Consider the following 19,503-nt stretch of genomic DNA (forward strand, 5'->3'; position numbering starts at 1 on the left):
ACGTGACAGGATGGGCAGCAGTAGCTCAGCACCGTGGCGCTGGACTCGTTGCAGGAAGACAACCGGGCAAGGCAGCAGACACGGGCCTGGCCCGGCACGCCAATCATTCCAACAGAATCTTTCGTTCACCTCCATTACTCCATAGCCCGGAGGAAACAGGAGAATTGGAAGTTTGGAACTTTCTCATACTTACCTCGTCTTCGCTTTCAGAGGGATCATGGACCGGGCGACCGGCCAGTTGGAACGCCACACGCCTGGAAGGAAGGAAGGGAGGAAGGGAGGGCTGCTAAGACTGTCACGATCAAGGAACTCGCAGCCGTGGCGTGCAGAGGCGCGGGCATGTGTTACAATGCACCGAACGGGTCAATCTCGTAACGTGTACAAGGTAGCGCTGCATGACTCGATATATAACAATCATACGTTCAAATCAGCGTCGGACAGCAAAAAAATGGCAGTGGCGATCTGGCGTTTGCTGATACGGCAGCGCGAACCGATAACTCGCGATCCGTTTACGCGACGCGATGCGATTTTGCGGTTGAAAAATCAGCCGGGATTGTGCGCGGAGACCGACCGACCTGATTAGCTCCACAAACAGGGGAACGCAACGAGGAGCCTACGAAGTGCGCGTGACCACGGCCTGCGCTGATCCGGTAAGATTACGGTTTTCGGGCGATGGCACCGCGACCCACCCTGGCAAGAACGGTTGCGTCTTGCCAGATGATCAGTCAGCAATGATGCCCTGCACGGAGCTTTTTTTTTTTCTCTTTTGGAATGAGATGGATCGTGTGGCGGTGTTGTCTTTTTCTACTTGCCTACGAGTGATCGAATCGCCACGGAGAGACCAAACTTCAGGTAACCACGTAACCAGAAGCAGGCGATTTAACGCACGAGAAGCGGACAGCTCGGCCGAACCGAAGCACACCGGTTGCATCGGAGGCGCCACCTAGAGCGCGAGTGCGGCGCACCTGCCGTTGCGGCTGCGCATTCATGGGAAAAAAAACATTCAACCTTTGGAGGGAAACGGAGAGATTCATTCAAACCAACATGCACGCAAAAATACAAAACGTTCTGCCGCGTATGTCGACATGTCCGGATAAGTCCTGACCGCGCCGCGCAGCTGCGGGTCGCCATCAGCGTCAGGGACTTCAGGGTAGGACTGGCAATGGTTTAGTGGGTTTTCCTTTCGGTGTTTGTTTGGTTCAGATTAAAATGGGTTGATTGTCGAAACAGTTCGGTTTGGATTAGGTTCACGCCAAAAACAGGTTGGGCTAGTTCAGTTCGGGCTGAAACAATTTACTTCAAAACCAAAAAAGCCCATGGGTTAATAACCGATCAGTTGTTGGCTGATGGAGGGGTCACGTCGAGGATGGAGAGCACGATCTGCTCGAGCTTGACTTTCACGGCGAGGAGCAGCTGCTGCGCCGCCTTGGGACAGCCCCGCCGCGGCTGCGCCTAGGCGCGCTTGAGCGCCTCCGCGAGCACGCTCGACACCGGAGGCGTGGCCGCTCCGCCCGCCGCCGCCGAGGCAGGGAGCTCGAGCGCGATAGCCGACAGAGAAGCAGAGCTCAAACGCGCCGTAGTGGAGCGGGTGCACGCCAGGGCCACCGGCGTTGGCCGTCACGCCACCGGCAGACGCGGCCCGCGCGCAGGCCTGAGAGAGAATCAAGCCGAATCAGGGGATCGTATGGCCTCTCTCTGTCTCTTTGGGGATCTGATTGAACAAAGAGTTAAGAGCAATCTGAATTCACCTTTTGGGTTGGAAACAGGTTGAACCGTGGTTCCAGAATGGTTCTAAATTGCACCTTTAGATTGAGTTCGGTTGAATTCACACGCAGTCTAGATCAGTTCGGGTCTCACAAGATAATCGGTGGGTCAGTTTGAGTTTGGGTGTGGGGAGAAAAGTCCGATGATTTGGTTTAGGTATGGGTCGGTTCGCGAACCATTCTCAGGCCTACTACAGGGAGCCTTCGGGCGGCTGGGGGCGCCGGCAGGTTGCCCCGTCCCTGCACCAACCTTGCCCAGCGCTTCGGTTCCTCACGGGCTGATTCAAAGAGGGGGCGCGAGCGTGCCACAGGCGCGCGTCAGCGTCGACGGCTGCCCCTGCTCCGGCGTTCGTGCTTATCTGGATGCCAACTCGACAGCCTTACCTGCGTTAATCATTGCTCATATTTAGTGGTTTGTGAGTTGGATTTGGGGATAGCCACGAAAAGGGTCATGCAAAAGAAGCACTTGGGTGTTACTGCTATTATATGTCTGACGTGGCTCCGTGGCATGACGCGTCACTGCTGGAGCATCCCGCTTGGACACTTGGACCTGCTTATAGTTTGCTTTCGTTTTCCAAGTTACCTGGCGAGTGGCCATTTTCCAATAGTGTTATGTTCCCGCCAGCGCCTATAAGAACGGCCAAACTTTTTGGACACCACACCTCAACAAGCAACCGTGAATTGAACTGAACGCGGCGCGCTGGCAGATAGGGGAAACCAAGTTGGCAACCGATTTTCCTGGACTAATCGGCCATGGACCCGCGGCGCAGCCACTGGGAGAGCAGCTCGTCGGAGGACGTCACGAGGCCGCTGCTGCCTCTGCACGACGACGATGGCGGCGGCGAGCGCTCCTGCTCGCCGCTGATCAAGTCTCTGCGCGCCAACAAGTACCTGGCGATCGCGGCCGGGCCGCTGGCCGCCGCGCTGATCTGCGCGGCCGCGGACCTTGGCGCCGGGCACGCGGCCGCGCGCAACATGCTCGCCGTGCTGGCGTGGGTGTTCCTCTGGTGGCTCACCGACGCCGTGCCGCTGGCCGTGGCGTCCATGGCGCCGCTGTTCCTCTTCCCGCTGTTCGGCGTGTCCTCCTCCGACGCCGTCGCCAAGGCCTACATGGACGACGTCATCTCCCTCGTCCTCGGCAGCTTCATCCTCGCGCTCGCCATCGAGCACTACAACATCCACCGCCGCCTCGCTCTCAACGTACGTGCGTGCGTGCCCCGATTCTTCTTCCGGCTCGATCGATCAAACCGTACTTCCAACTTCCAAGGAGGGAGCTAGTGGCTAGTGCTAACATTGTGCGGCATCTCGTTTCATTGTGCAGATCACGTCGCTGTTCTGCGGGGACCCGGTGAAGCCGCCGCTGATGCTGCTGGGCATCTGCGGCACGACCATGTTCATCAGCATGTGGATCCACAACACGCCGTGCACCGTCATGATGATGCCGGTGGCCACGGGGATCCTGCAGAGGTTCCCCGGAGACGCCGGCGGCGGCGGCGATGACGCCCGGGAGGTCCGGCGGTTCTCCAAGGCGGTGGTGCTGGGCGTGGTGTACGCGTCGGCGATCGGAGGGATGGCCACGCTCACCGGCACGGGCGCCAACATCATCCTGGTGGGGATGTGGTCCACCTACTTCCCGGAGCAGGAGCCCATCACATTCAGCTCCTGGATGTCCTTCGGGTTCCCCATGGCGCTGATCCTGTTCGTGGCGCTCTGGGCCACGCTCTGCCTCATGTACTGCTCCAAGAACACCGGGAGGGCGCTCTCGGCTTACCTTGACCGGACCCATCTCAGGAGGGAGCTCAGCTTGCTTGGTACGTTCGCTTTCCTGGTCTCTCTGTCTGCTTGAGGAAAATGTCTAGTATATTCATTTATGCGCTTTCGTGATCTGGTCAGTTTGAGTGTTGAACGGACACTTGGTGCTCAAATATTCTGTGGAGTCATGAACGAACCACATTTTGCCCTTTGGCACTCGTTGAAATGTCAACCTAGTGTCAATAGATTTTAGTTATCTGTCTGATGGGGTTGTCCATCTTGATTCGTGACAGGTCCAATGGCTTTTGCAGAGAAGATGGTCCTTGCAGTTTTTGGGGTAAGTTGTAGCTTTTCAAGCAGTACAAAGTTCTAGTCTTCTTCTTTTTTATTTGAACATAGTAGTGTTTGGCTTCTGTGACAGAACTGAATAGATCAATGGCTAACTCTTGCAGGGCCTGATTGTCCTATGGATGACGAGAAGCCTGACGGACGACATCCCTGGGTGGTCAGTCCTCTTCCACGGCGATGTCGGGGACGGAACTGTTACCGTGAGTGCAGCAACAATGCCCACATCTTCAGAACATTTTTTTCAGAGGGACAATCTCTGTGACACGAGCTAACTTGCCCGCGCGCGGTGCAGATCATGATGGCGACGCTGCTCTTCATAATCCCGAGCGGCAAGGGCGACGGCGAGAAGCTCATGGACTGGGGCAAGTGCCGGAAGCTGCAGTGGAACATCATCCTGCTCCTCGGCGCGGGCTTCGCCATCGCCGACGGCTTCAGGGCGAGCGGCCTCACCGACATCCTCTCGGAGGGTCTGGGCTTCCTGCGGGGCGCGCCGGCGCTGCTCATCGCGCCCGTGGCCTGCGTCTTCAGCGGCGTCATCACCGAGTTCACCTCCGACGACGCCACTACCACGCTGGTGCTGCCGCTGCTCGCCGAGCTCGGCAAGACCATCGGCGTCAACCCGCTGCTGCTCATGGTCCCCGGCGCCGTCGGCGCGCAGCTCTCGTACCTGCTGCCCACCGGGTCCCCGGGCAACGTCGTCGGGTTCAGCACCGGCTACATCACCATCAAGGATATGGTGATCACCGGAATGCCCCTCAAGGTCGTCGGCGTTGCAGCTCTCACAATCCTACTGCCGACGCTAGGTGAGTTTGTTTACTTACAACCCCAGCACAACCAAGGATTCAGGCTGTAAAACAAAAACTAACTCATACTCTGAGTCTCTTTCCAGCAAAAACGAAAAATAAGCATACTCCGAGTCTCTGATGCTGACTGCTATTTTTCTTGATGTATTGCAGGTTCTGTGGTTTTTGGCACGGATCAGAAGGTGTAGGAAAAGTACTCAGAGCTGAGTCGGATGTTTTGAACATTTCAATCTGTAGTCGGTAGGTTATCCAGCAGGATGTTCAGGTTATACAGCAGCAGTATGTATAGTCAATGTTGTTGCCTCATGAATGATATGGGGTCATATTCTTTACTGTATCTAGGAAGATATGGATATTTGTTTTTTTTAGGAAAATATGGAGTTTTGTATCGAATGGTTCAATCTGAATTTATTCGTATTTGTCACATATCCATGTTTTCACTATCATGTGGTGCCCATTTTCTGTAAACAAAGGCAAAGGTGGGAGATGGGATCGAGATCGGCAGACCATATCTATCGACAGCTGAATAATGATCAGCGAGACAGCCCGTCTTCGCTTAAACAACTCCATGATGAGGTGCAGGGTCGTATGATTGTGCTCCCTATAAACAATTGCATTATGTCTAGCAAGTTGCAGAATGTCCCAAGCGATGCCTTTATGATCGACACCTTTCTCAGTCACCTTATCACTCCAGGGAGATGTATCGGAAAATTCGACGATTGTCCTGGATTGATATTTGATAACAATATAGAAATTTGCTCAGGAGAGAAGAGTGACAACAAAGGTGACGAAGAGAGTTTATCTTATCCTCTCTGCACGGTAACGCTTGCTGATCGCTGCAGAGTAAACTGAGCTAAAAAAAAGGATTCTGTATTTGTCCATCAGGGATGTATATGTTGACGGAAATTAAGATCGCGTGAAAGGCCGAGCACCCGGGCCTAGACAGGCCATCTAGGCCGTTTTGGTGATTTCACAAGTGCCGGCCCAAATAATAAGCTCCATCATAAACGGTAGGCCACGACCGGCCATCTACAGTAACTTATTTATTTTTCTAGAATACGGCCCATCTAAGTTATCACCGTTTTTTTTCCTTCTTTGTCGCTGGTCAGATTCGATAGTCAGAACCATCCATACCAAGCGCCGAGAGGCCCATACCGTAGCGATCCCATCGAGAAGGCACTCGCACGAGGGAGCAGAGCATGTTTCTTCCCTTAACTCGACCGCGTGCATATATATATTTCGCTGCTCATCATGAAGAGACGCGGCCCATGCTGATTGAGGATTTTGTTCCCGTGCGGTTGTTCATCCTTTCATTCCCGTCGCCGCCGGTGACCCCCGCGTAGCAGCGCTGTAACGAAGAGTTATTGCATGGACGCACGCACCGGCGGTTGATTCGGACGAGCGAGCTATAGCCTATAGCCCCCCGTACATGCCTGATCGATTAATTGTCTGCGTCACGACGCTCGCTATAAACAGTGTTTTGGCGGAGAGGGTTACTGTAACGCTGTACGTACGTACGTACGCGTGCTATAGCCCTCCGATATTCACGATCGATCCGCTGTGATGCAGCACAGCTAGCACAGCAACTTAGCTGTCCCCTACGTATTTTTTTTTTTCTTTCCGTTTCTGAATCGTGGAGCGCATCCACTGTTCCCGCCGGGGACGGGCCATCAGGGTCGTCCCGAATTCCGCGGATCTGCGCTGTTGGCTTCTGCCTTCGGTCGTCAAACAGCATGGGTTCTTGAACATTACCGGCCACACAGAGAAAATTGCTTAACTGGTAGATTTAATTAGTGCAGTACACTAAGGGCAATTCCAAACGCGGGGCGACCCAAACCGACCGCCTTTTGTGGTCGTTTGGACAACCTATTTGGTCTGTTATAGACATGCGGGTCACAGGAGAAAAATGTACCTATTTGGTCTGAACTTAGAGCAGTGCAAAGGTGTTGTCCGTCTCGACCCATCCTCAATCCAAATTTAGGTTGAAAATGGGTCGCGGCGGACCGAAATACCGACGTGAACGGAAATGGGTCGCCCCGTTGGAAGGCGCGTTTTGTCCATTCAGATCCAAACGGACCGATCCGGCACAAATGGATCTCCCCACTGGACTTGCTCTAAGCTCAGGTTCAGGATCGATTTGATGGCTCCGATATAGTCATAGCTGATTAGCACTCAACTGATAGAGAACAGAATAAAATTTCCCTCTTGTCATTCACGTCGCTGGCTCTCTCGCCGCTGGTTTGCCCTCTCCAGCTAGCTTAGCCGCGTGGGATGGGGGTGGGGTTCACAAGCCTCACATCACATCCCAGCACAGTAGCACAGAAGCGGTACGTCGCCTTCGCATCGGACGGAAGGTGAGATGGCGCTATATAGCATCCATCCATCCATCCATCGAGTTCTACTCGCTCCCCGCGTACTTTGTTCTTTTTGTCTGCTGCCGATCACTGTGCGCGTAATTGACATGTTGGGGACGCAACACAATGGAACACAGGACGCGTCCGCAGCAAACGGAAGAGGTGGTGGGTCGAGCTAGTCGACGTGTTAGATCGGGAGATACGTGTTATAATTAATCAACTCACCTGCCGTGTCGCCGTGGCTCGTGCTGCGAGTCGCAAGGAAGACGAATTAAAGAAGAGCGATGCAAGAAAAAGAAATAAGAGGGCCGGACGGTGTGCGTGTTTCGCGCATGCAGTGCAGTACTACCTCCTTCCGTTATAAGGGCCAACACATCTCTAGATCGAAGGTCTAACTAATGTAATACGATTATATTATAAAAAGATTTATCACATTAAAAAATAAAACATTTAAAGTTTCTAAACGTATAATTTTTTGATATAAAACTCATGTTACATTAGTTAGATCTTCAACCTAGAGATGTGTGCGGGTCTCATATACCGGAACGGAGGGAGTACTGGAGATGTATCGATCGGGATTCGGGAGACTGCATATGATGGATCATACTCCCTCCAACCCATATTACTTGTCTCAAGTTTACCCAAATATGGATTTATCTACGTTTAAAAAGTGTCTACATGTATGTAATATTTCAACAAGTATTATGGGTCAGAGGGAGTATGAAATCTCTGCTCCTAATGTGCAATTTATGAAACCATTATGTCGTAGCCCACGAGGCACCCCTTTTTGGTTCGGCAGTGGACGTTGGGGATTGCCGGCGAGGCCAATGACGAGCGTACAATGCACAAGCCTGTTTACTCAGGTTCGGGCCACCCGGAGGTGTAAAACTCTACGTCCTACTTCTGAGTTTGTATTAGCTAATGAACAAGTATTTACAGGTTGCCGGGGGAGCCCCCGGGCGTTCTCTTCCCTTTGCTGCTAAGTGGCTACTTGCTACTTCTGGGCTAAAGACTCTCACTCAAACTCCACTGGAGTGTAACCTAGAAATAACAGAACCCCCCGACCGATGGCGCTGGTCCTCCTGTTATACTCAAGGGGATACCACAGGTGCCTCGGTGCATCGGGGACAAGTGTCGAGCAAAGACCCTAGGCAGCTTGCCCTTACTGCGCTGGCATGCATGCATGGTGCAAAGTGTTGTAGTTAGGACGGTACGTGCCTTAGATTCACTGTGAGCCACTCACTGTGGGCTGGCTAGACAGGGAATCACCCTTCTGTCGGAACATTTAATGCTTGCTTGTGCCATACTGCACGCCCTGACCAGTCCTGCACAAAAGGAGCCTGCCGGGTGGCCACGTGGTGCCAATACTCTGCTTGCATTGGGTGCCGGCCATGTTGTAAGCGCCTGCGCCAGGGAATACCCTCCCGGCAAGTGACCTTCCCGGGGGGCGCTCTGACGGGAACCTTCACGCTGCCATCTGAGGCAACCCCCGCAGCCCGGCTAGTCCTGCCGGGCTGGTGGCTTCCCGGGCAGCTTGCACCGCGCTGCCCAGGGTGCCGTCCTTGCGGGGAGCAAGCGAGGTGACCCACGCGTTGCGCAATGGTGATACCCCGGGTGCCACTGGTACGACACATTATGAAAGTAAATTTCTAAAATCAATGACAATATTTACACAAGATTATCAATATATTAGTATTTCACAAAAAAATCAAATTCAACTTTTCATGTATACTGAGAAACAAGTTAAAATTATATAATATCAACAATAAGAGATACTAGTAACTAATTCGAATTCCAGAATTGCAGACTACGTGTTTCTTCTCAAACTACCATTGGATTTCTAGCTCAAGGCGTAACGATGAAGATAGTGCCTTGAATCATATGCTGGATACGTGATCCAAAATTTGATATTTTTTTGGACGAACCCCAAACTTGATCTCCACGCATTGTAATTCCATCGAAACGGACGGAGATGCATCGATCGGGATTCGGGAGAGACTGGATATGATGGAATCATACTCCCTCCAACCCATATTAATTGTCTCAAATTTGCCCAAATATGGATTTATCTACGTTTGTGTCTACATATATGTAATATTTCGACAAGTAATATGGATCGGAGGGAGTATGAAAGCTCTGCTCCTGATGTCCAATTTATGAAACCATTATGAAAGTAAATTTCTAAAATCAGTGACAACATTTACAATTATCAATATATTAGTATTTCACAAAAAAATCAAATTCAAATTTTCATGTATACTGAGAAACAAGTTAAAATTATATAATATCAACAATAAGAGATACTAGTAACTTCGAATTCTAGAATGGCAGACTACGTGTTTCTTCTCAAACTACCATTGGATTTCTAACTCAAGGCGTAAGATGAAGATAGTGCCTTGAATCATATGCTGGATACGTGATCCAAACTTTATCCTTTTCTGGACGAACCCCAAACTTGATCTTCACGCATTGTCTCTGCATCTTACTGCCATCCATGTGTTCTAATTCCCTAAATCTACATGTGTCGAAGTTACTCGATCCCAAAATGGCCTCTACTAGTCGATCGATCACTTGAACATCATTCCACCTCTTCTTGGAAAGCTTTGCACCAATCATTTTGTGTGCATGGTGTGGGGTTCTTTGGTTGATGGATGACGTGTCTGCCGACTTGCTTTTTTCTTCTTAGTTTTTTGAGTTGGGTTTTTTTTTGTTTTTCCTGCTCTCCTTAGTTCTGAAAATGGAAACAACAGACAGATCAGCATCAGCAGTCCAGTCTGCATCGCCATTTAATCGGACGGAATGCTCGTGGAACAAGCAAACATGGAAACCTACGAGCACGATGGGGCCGGGCGGCTAGCTTTGCAAATTGCCTGTCTTGGTAAATTGGCATTTCCCTGAGAGTAGCATAGCGTTTTCCTTACGTGGTATTTCTACCTAGAGTCATCTGACTGACCGATCAAGGGAAGGAAAGGATATATACTTACTCCATCCGTCCACATACTTATTTCAGAACAGACGGGCTACTATATATTCCTTGCAATATTCTTACTTTTTTTTTGCTGTTGTTGCGGGTAGCAATATTCTTACTTCATATGTCTATCCACAATTCCACACCAGCCTCTCTCATGTTACTCTGTCGTGTCAGGGGTTTTCCTAGCTAGCCATTGCTACTCTACTACTGCCGTACCATCTCCTCGTTTTCACCCCCCAAAAATCTGAATCATTGAACCAGAGAGGAAAGGATGATCAGATATTCCAAATGCTCTCCTAGCTAGACGTTCCTAGTTGAGAATCTAGCTATACACTGCATTAGGAACCTATAAGTACTGTTGCCTGTCGGACAGTACGTGTAGTTAGTTAATAAGCTTCTGTTTCCATCGACGTTTATCCCAGGGCACCCAGAAAAGACCCTGAGGACAGTGATGTCCGGTAATTCTTTCCAAGTACAACAACTGAACTGAAACCTCTTGTTTTTTTAGAGAAAGGCTCACGCCCAGTTTTATTAAGAAAGCCACAAGTGTCAGATCAAGGTCCCAAAGTAAAAACAAAAATCAGCAAGTAGCCATCTGTCGCACCATGGCATCCGGAGTGTGACCGCTGCATGACGCGTGGGTCGCATCGTTGGGTTCCCGAAAGGATCTCACCCCGGGCGGCAACGTGCAGACTGCCCGGCAACCTACCAGTCCAGCAGGACTAGCGGGGCTTCGGGGAATAATCCTGCCTGGACACCTCCTGGGAAGGCGCTTGCCGGGAGGAGGCATTCCCGGGCACAGGTTTCCGCCGCGAGGACGGGGCCGAGCGAACAGAGCAACAACGCCACGTGGGCGCGCAGCAGGCGCCCGGTGTGCAGGGTCGTCAGGGCAAGGAGTGAGGCGCGCAGCGCATTTAATGGGCTGACAGGAGGGGGGTTATCTGTCTAGTCGGGCAAACAGTGACCGCCCAGGGCTAGCTTTTAGACCTTAGACCACTAGCCGCGGGGTTGATGCTCATGCATGCATGCCAGCACATCGAGGAGGAGCTGCCCAAGCTCCTTGCTCGCCACTTGTAATCCATGCACCGTGGCACCTGTGGTATCCCCTTGACTATAAAAGGAGGACTCCCGCTAATGATCAAAGGGTTCTTTTTTCGGTTGGTCATTTTTCAGTTAGTTCGGTCCTTGCTTGGTTCGTTTGTTCGCTTTTCGGTGGACTAAGTCACGGTTCACTACCACTAGCCCAAAATAGTAAGAAGCACTTAGCCAGAAAAGAGAGCACCCGGGGATCCTTTCCCGGCAACTTGTAAATGCACAATCTCCTGCTAATACAAGCTCAGACAAGCAGGATGTAGGGTTTTACACCACAAGGTGGCCCGAACCTGGGTAAAAAGAGTGTGCATGCGTTCTTGGTGTGTTCTTAGGCTTCGCATCGCCCGCGCCGGCGATCGCCGGAGCGATCCCCGTAGCCCACTGCCGAACCTAAAAGGGGGTGCCCGCGCATCCCTGGTGTCGGAGCCCCGTGCGACGACATATGGCGCGCCAGGTAGGAGTCACGTGAGGAGAGCTCGCCGGTGACCGCCGGCGGCAGCGTCTACACCAACATTGGCCTCGTCTTCCTCGATGACAGAGCCAACCACCATGCCTCCCAAGCGGGCTGGTGACCCTCGGATCGATTTGCGTGAAGCCCCAGCGGCACACACGCGGTCCCATGACGCGCAGCCCGTGTCGCGGGTTCAGGAAAACCCTGAACCCTCATGAGCGCAGCAATCGCAGCTGCCACCCCCACCTCCTCGGCCGTCAGCAGATAACCGGCCGAGGGGGCCGGCGGCCCCCAGTGCTAGGGCCAGTCGTGCGAGTAGCCATGGCGCCGCCCGCGCCGGCCAGCAGGTCGAATCGCGGGCCGAAGGCGCGCAGCGTCAGCTGCGCCACGAGCACACCGCGTCGCGAGCGGCGCCGACGGGGTTGCACCCCGCGCACCCAGGTGCGTCCGGGGATAGAGTGGAGGGCAGCCGCTCGGGAAACCAGCTGCCTCCCGCGCGAACCTCGGCGGAGGCCATCATTGCCGCGTGGGTCATGGTGCGGTACGAGCCGCAGCAGGGCACGCCGGCGCACGAGGCATGGAGCGAGGAGCGGGATGCGCTCCTCGCGCTCGCCGCCCAACAGCCACAGGGCTCAGGCCGCCCGGCAGGCTCAGGCCGCCGGTAGAATCCGGGGTGCGGAGATGCGCCCCGCGCCTCGCGACAGGGGGAAAACCCTCCCCCGCAGGGAGGCTCGGCAGGCGGGGACCCGGAGGGGTCCTCGGACTCGTCGCCCACCGTCACGCGAGGTGACGCGCGGCATCTTGAATGCCCGCCAGCAGGAGGATTTGCGTCAGCACCTGAAGTGCTGGCGCCGGCGCGAGGTAGAGCGCCAACGCCCGCAGGAGCAGGAGGATGCTCCTATGGGCCCCGAGGACGGCTGCACTGCGTTCACGCGCGAGCTGTGACGGGTGACATGGCCCTGCAAGTTCCGAGAGCGCGGCGCTCGGTACGTACGATGGGACCGTGAATCCCAAGGATTTCCTCCTGACCTACACGTTGGGGATGCATGCCATCGGCGCCACGACAAGGTCAGAGCCAACTGGTTCCCAATGGTCCTGAAAAGATCAGCGAGAACCTGGCTGCTCACCTGCCTACTGGGTCCATCGCCACTTGGGCGGACCTGCACGAGCAGTTTGTGAGCGCGTTCCAGGGCGTCCGGGAACCATGGCGGAGCTGCACACTGTAGTGCAGAAGCCGGGGGAGATGCTGCGGAGCTTCGTCAACCGGTTCTCCAGTCTCTCCTACTCCATCCCGGAGGCAGAGGCTGCCGCCATCGCCAACACCTTCGCCATCAACGTCCGCGACCCCAAGATGCGTGAGAAGGTGAGCACACATCGGATCCGGACGACGCAGGATCTGTACGCGTTGGCGCACAAGTGTGCCATGGCCGAGGAAGGGCGCTTAGCGCCCGAACTTGCAGCTAAAGTTGCCGCAAGCCCAGGAGAGGGTTCACAGAAGAAGAGTTCCCGCAAGCGCAGCAAGAAGCAAGTCCTCGCTGCGGAGTCAGGGGCTGCTGCAAGGCCTGCAAAGAAGGCCTCGCCTAGTGGCAGGTCAGGCGGCAAGCAGGGCGACGTGCCCCGCTGCCCCATCCATGCCAATTCCACCCACGACACGCAGGACTGCCGCATCCTGCAGGGTATCAAGCAGCGGCACGAACAACGCCACGAGGAGCGCCGAGCAGCCGGTGCCTGCTTCAACTGTGGCGACATCGGGCATCTCTCCCGAGATTGCCCGAACGACCCCAGAGCGGGGCTGAAGCCTGCCGGCGGCAACGCCGGCAAGGAGGAAGCTCAGAGGGGACGCGGCCAAGCCCGCACCGGCAGGGAGCGCCCCCCCCCCTCGGGACGGGACAGAGCTTGTGCTGAGGAGCAGCGCGAGTCTGACTGCACTGGCGGCGACGAGCCGGGCTTCCAGGAGCCCCGCGGCGTCTCCTGCATCCATGGGGGAGCTTACGCTCTCCCATCTCATGCCGCGGTGAAGCGCCTCACCCGCGACGTATGCGCGCTATTGCCGGACGCGGAGCCGCAGCGGCCGCTGAGGTGGTCGCATGTACCTATCACCATCAGCGTCGATGATCACGAAGCGCGACGGCTGGATTCAGGGGTCATACCCTTCGTGGTCTCACCGATCATGAGCAACATGACGGTGACCAAGGTGCAGAAGATTCGCCAGCAAGCGCAGGAGCGCAAATATTTCATCAAGCAAGAGGTGGACAAGCTCAAGACTGCGGGGGCTATCAGGAAAGTTCTGTACCCCACTTGGTTAGCTAACCCTATAGTAATGCCCAAGGTGGGGAATAAGCTTCGCATGTGTGTAGATTTTACTGATCTTAATCGTGCATGTCCCAAGGATCCTTTCTCTGTACCCCGTATCGATCAAATAGTTGATTCCACTGCTGGTTGCGACTTGCTGAGCTTTTTAGATGCATTTTCCGGCTACCATCAAATTAAGATGGCAGTCGAAGACGAGGAGAAAATAGCGTTCATCACCCTGGTTGGCTGCTACTGCTACACGTGCATGCCTTTCGGGTTGAAGAACGCGGGCTTAACATTCCAGCGCGCGTTGCGCGAATGTTTGGGACCCCAGCTAGGCCAGAACATGGAGGCCTACATGGACGATATCGTCATCAAGTCGAAGCGCAAGGACTCGCTGATTGATGACCTGCGGGAGACGTTTGATAACCTACGCAGGATCAAACTCAAACTGAACCCGGAGAAGTGCACCTTTGGTGTAGACTCGGGCTAGCTTCTAGGTTTCTTGGTTTCGCACAGGGGGATACAAGGCAACCCACAGAAGATAGAAGCTATCGAGAAGATAGAGGCTCCCCGCAAGGTGAAGAATGTTTAGCGCCTCAACGGTTGCATTGCCACACTGGGCCGCTTCGTGTCGAGGCTGGGCGAACGCGCCCTGCCTTTCTTCAAGGTGATGAAGAAGAAGGGCCCGATAGAGTGGACCCCTGAGGCCGAGGCGGTGTTCCAGGGTCTCAAGTAGTATCTGAAGTCGCCGCCCGTCCTCGTCGCCCCCAAGCCGGGCGAGCCGCTGCTACTCTACTTAGCAGCGACTGACCAGGTGGTCAGCTCGGTGCTAGTTGCCGAGAGGGAGGAAGACGTTCCGGGGACTGAGGCTACGGGGCAGGGGGCTAAACGCCCCCGGCAACCGCCTTGGACCCAGGGACCACCCCTGAGCCGGCAGCGTCGGCACCGCACAAGCGGCTCGTGCAGCACCTGGTGTACTTCGTCAGCACGATGCTGCGCGACGCCCATACGAGGTACCCGCAGGTGCAGAAGCTCCTCTTGGGAATTCTGCTCGCGTCTCGCAAGCTGCGCCACTACTTCCAGGCGCACCGCGTCACGGTGGTGTCGGGGTTCTACCTTGAGCGAGCCCTCACCAACCATGAAGCCACCGGGAGGGTGGCCGAGTGGAGGATGGAGCTGTCGGAGTTTGATCTGCACTTCACCAACTGCAAGAGTGTCAAGAGTGTGGCCCTGGCGGACTTTGTCGCGGAGTGGACATCGACGAGTGTAGAAGAGGAGGAGCTGGAGACCAGCCTTCCAGGCAGGCTGGACGAAGGCCACTGGATCATGTACTTCAACGGCGCGTTCAGCCTCCAGGGAGCTGGCGCCAGGGTCGTCATCGAGTCACCAACGGGGGATCAGTTGAAGTTTGTTGTCCAACTCGATTTCCCGAACTCCACTAACAACACGGCGGAGTACGAGGGTTTGCTCGCCAGGTTGCGGGCAGCGATCGCCCTGGACATCAAGCGCCTAGTCATTCGCGGGGACTCCCAGCTCGTGATCAACCAGGTTAACAAGGACTACGACTGCCCGCAGATGGCACCGTACGTAGAGGAAGTCCGCAAGCTAGAACGCAAGTTCAAGGGTTTGCGATTCGAGCACGTCAAGCGGAAGGACAACTTCACGGCTGACGAGCTGTCCAAGATGGCAGCAGAATGCCGGAAGCCTCCGGCGGGGGTGTTCTGCCACAAGCAGGCGGCGCCTTTAGTCGCCCCCAAGACGGTTGCCGGGGAAGCCCCCTCCGACAACCGAAGAAAACCCCGCAATAGCAGGGGTCCTTGCCGCTGACGTAGCGGCATGCGTTGGCAGGGAGATCCCTCCCTGGGCGGTAGAAATCGCCCGCTACCTGAAGGGAGAGGCCCTCCCGGAAGACGACGTCGCCGCGGAGCGAGTGGCCCGGCAAGCCAAAATGTACGCCGTGGTGGATGGGAACCTCTACCGCTGGCGTGCAAATGGAGTCAAGCTCATCTGCGTGCCGCAAGACGAAGGGCGAGCACTGTTGGAGGAGATACATCGAGGCACATGCTCCCACCATGTGGCCTCCCGGGCGCTGGCCGGCAAGGCATTTCGGCACGGTTTCTACTGGCCCATGGCCCTGGCCGACACGGAGCAGCTGGTGAAGACGTGTGAGGCATGCCAGTTCCACGCGAAGAAGAGCAACCAGCCGGCGCAGGCCCTGCAGGCCATCCCGCCCTCATGGCCATTCGCGGTCTGGGGGCTGGACATCATCGGCAAGCTGCCGAGAGCAGTTGGCGGCTACGAGTACTTGCTCGTGGCCATCGACAAGTTCTCCAAGTGGGTGGAAATGGAACCAGTGCGGAAGGTGACCGCCCAGGCGGCCATCAAGTTCTTCAAGAACATTGTGTGCCGGTTTGATGTGCCTAACAGCATCATCACTGACAACGGCACTCAATTCACGAACGCGGTGTTCCAGGCCTACTGCGAGGGCATGGGCACCAAGATACACTTCGCGTCCGTTGCTCACCCCAAGGAGTAAAGGGCAGGCGGAGCGAGCCAACACGGAAGTGCTGCGGGGGCTCAATATGAGAACCTTTGACAAGCTCAAAGGCCACGGGAAGCACTAGGTCGAAGAACTCCAGCCCGTGCTGTGGTCAATCAGGACCACACCTAGTCGGGCAACGGACGAAACCCCTTTCCCCCTTGTCTACGGGGCAGAAGCGGTGCTGCCCCTCGAGCTCAAGCACGGATCTCCTCGAGTACGCACGTACGGCAACTCCAGCCAACACGAGCAAAGGGTTGATGATCTGAACTTCATCGAAGAGCTTCGATGCCGGGCTGCTGTGCGAGCCGCGCGCTACCAGCAGGGACTCCGTCGTTATCACGACAGGCGAGTCCGTCCCCGGGGGCTCGAGAACGGAGATCTTGTCCTGCGCCGGATACAAGGAACGAAGGCCGGGAACAAGTTGAGTCCGAAATGGGAGGGCACCTTCCGGGTAGTGCAGCTGACCAGGCCGGGGGCTGTCCGGCTGGAAACCGAAGAAGGTTTGCCGGTGCAAAATAGCTGGAATATTGAGCACTTGCGCAAGTTCTACCCGTGAAGCGGCGGAGCCCGACCCTCAGGTGATGCCGCCGATGCATACCTCTCGAACTAGTGTAGCCGGGCAACCCCCGTGTGTAAACCACTAGTTACTGTGAATAAAGATAAGTGTTGTTTCCTGAGTTTAAGATTGCCTCGTTTACTTGCATGCTCCTCCTCCTTCTGTCTCCTGCTCTAGGTGCATAGAAGTTTCTTTCCATACTTAGTTGTGAGCAGGGGCTGCCGGAGCCTCGAAAACGAAAACCCGTTGCCGGACCACTCCGGCACGGGGCATGCAGTTGCCGGGCTTCCGGCAACGTGCGTCACGCAGTCGCTGCGTCTGGGAAATAAAAGTGCTCACATCCAAGTTTGGCATCGACCCTTCTGTGCCCGGGGGCTGGGTGGCAGGAGAGGGGAGTTATCCATACTGCTCTGTGTTTTCGTGAATTTCGAAAAAAATTTGCAGCATCTCGGGCTTGGTAAGAATCTAATGTGCAGTGTAAAGGTGGAATCTTGCGCACTGTAATGCTCGTGGACCGCCCACGGGCCGGGGCGTGTCGCGGCGCCTTGTGGTGTGGAGTGACCGCCTCCCGAGGGACTCGCCGCACTTGGAGGCCCCTGATTCAGGAGGAAGCCGCCACGTGAGCCACAGCAACTTGGCATGCGGAGTGGCGAAGACCGTGCCGCACTCCAAGGGGCGGGGCGCCACATATGCTGCGTTGACCCGGCGCGCGTGGCGGCAAGCCCCCCCCTGCCTATTAAAAGGGGGTCCCGGCAATGGAACGGCTCAGAGCGAAGCCAAGGAAGAGGCTGCGAAGGCAGGCGGTGCCTCAGAGGCGCGATGGTGGTGCATGCCCTCAGTGCCCAGTGCAGATGGGTGCATTGCCGTCGCGCCCTTGCCGCATCCCTCCACCGAGCCCACTCTGAGGGGTGTCGCAGAGACGCGGTGGTGGTGCATCCCACCAGCGCTCGGCGCCGGCGGGTGCACTGCCGCCGTGTCCTTGCCACACCTCTTCTAGCGAGCGGCTCCGGGGCGAGGGTTGCCGCGGAGACACTGTGGTGGTGCATTCCATCAGCGCTCCGCGTTGACGGGTGCACTACCGCAGTGCCCCTGCCGCATCCCTCCACATCCCTTCGTGTCAATGATTTAATCGCCATGTAATTGCTTTACTTTATCGCTAGTAGTAGCAATAGTCGTAGTAGCAATAGTTGGTGGAGGCAATTATACATGACGCCCGAGGACCTAGGCGCCATGCTGGTGATGATGGAGATCATGCCCGTGCTTTGGAGATGGAGATCAAAGGCACACGAAGAGAAGGCCATATCATGTCACATTATTTATGCATGTCATGTTTATCCCTTTTATGCATCTTATTTTGCTTAGTTGACGGTAGCTTATAAGATGATCCCTCATTGTTAATATCAAGATAATAATGTGTTCTCCCTTAGTATGCACCGTTGCAAAAGTTCGTCGTTTTGAAGCACCACGTGATGATCGGGTGTTATAAACTCTACGTTCGCATACAATGGGTGTAAGCCAGTTTTTACACATGCAGGAATACTTTGGTTAACTTGACGAGCCTAGCATGTACAGACATGGCCTCGGAACACAAGGAACCGAAAGGTTAAACATGAGTCATATGAATGATGTGATCAACATGCTGATGTTTACCATTGAAGCTACTCCATCTCACGTGTGTCACTAAACAACCCGAGGGATGTTGATTTTAGTGGGAGTTCATTAGTAATTTGATTAGCTTGAACTTATTATCATGAACTTAGTCTAATTGCCTTTGCAAATATGCTGTAGATCAATGGCTCGTACTACGTTCAATATGAATACTCTCCTAGAGAAAGATAAACTGAAGTCCAATGGAAGCAACTTTACGGACTGGTTCCGGAATGTGAGGATTATCCTCGAAGCTGCCAAAAAGGCTTATGTTTTTGATGCAGCGCTTGGTGCAGAACCCGCAGCAACTGAGTCTGCTGACGTTAGGAACGTTTGGCTGACTCAATCTGAGGACCACAATGTAGTTAGGTGCGGCCTCTTGCTTGGTATGGAACCTGAGCTCCAAAAGCGTTTTGAGCACCACTCGGCATATGCTATGATTGGGGAACTGAATACTTTATTTCAGACCCAAGCCCGTGCGGAGAGGTATGATGCCTCCGAAAGGTTCTTTAACTGCAAGATGGAGGAGAACAGCTCCGTTAGCGAGCACGTGGGGAATGTCTGGGTACGCCGACCGCCTGAGACAACTGGGAATTGAGATTCCTAATGAATTAGGCATTGACCGGGTTCTTCAGTCACTACCACCTAGCTATAAAAGTTTTGTGGTGAACTACAATATGCAAGGGATGGCTAGGACACTTCCTCAGCTCCTCGCGATGTTAAAAACCGCGGAGGTGGAAATCAAAAAGGAGCATCAAGTGTTGATGGTCAATAAGACCACCAGTTTCAAGAAGGCAAAGGGTAAGAAGGGAAATTTCAAGAAGGGTGGCAAAACTGTTGCCACTCCCACGAAGAAGCCCAAATCTGGACCTAAGCCGGATACTGAGTGCTTCTACTGCAAGGGGACTGGCCACTGGAAGCGTAACTGC

At 54.6% G+C, this 19,503-nt stretch overlaps 1 protein-coding gene across 2 annotated transcripts; it reads left to right on the forward strand.

Annotated features, from left to right (window-relative positions):
* Positions 1–2,401: 2,401 nt before the first annotated feature.
* Positions 2,402–5,092, forward strand: LOC100822173 (tonoplast dicarboxylate transporter). 2 transcript variants are annotated; one of them, XM_024455220.1, is made up of 7 exons: positions 2,403–2,681; positions 2,727–2,963; positions 3,085–3,574; positions 3,809–3,852; positions 3,968–4,063; positions 4,156–4,666; positions 4,820–5,092. In XM_024455220.1, the coding sequence occupies exons 1-7, from the start codon at positions 2,517–2,519 to the stop codon at positions 4,852–4,854; spliced, it is 1,578 nt and encodes a 525-aa protein (XP_024310988.1). In that variant the 5' UTR covers positions 2,403–2,516; the 3' UTR covers positions 4,855–5,092. The 2 variants fall into 2 exon arrangements, with proteins under 2 accessions (XP_003578321.1, XP_024310988.1); XM_003578273.4 differs by having other exon boundaries at positions 2,402–2,963.
* The last annotated feature ends 14,411 nt before the right edge of the window (positions 5,093–19,503 follow it).

This window comes from Brachypodium distachyon, chromosome 4 (assembly GCF_000005505.3).
Source record: "Brachypodium distachyon strain Bd21 chromosome 4, Brachypodium_distachyon_v3.0, whole genome shotgun sequence".
NCBI lineage: Eukaryota > Viridiplantae > Streptophyta > Magnoliopsida > Poales > Poaceae > Brachypodium > Brachypodium distachyon.

Coding starts and splice junctions, on each gene's coding strand:
- LOC100822173 (XM_003578273.4), top strand. CDS start 2,517: ATGGACCCGCGGCGCAGCCACTGGGAGAGCAGCTCGTCGGAGGACGTC. Junction 3,853..3,967: donor TGGTCCTTGCAGTTTTTGGG/GTAAGTTGTAGC, acceptor TAACTCTTGCAG/GGCCTGATTGTCCTATGGAT. Junction 4,667..4,819: donor AATCCTACTGCCGACGCTAG/GTGAGTTTGTTT, acceptor GATGTATTGCAG/GTTCTGTGGTTTTTGGCACG.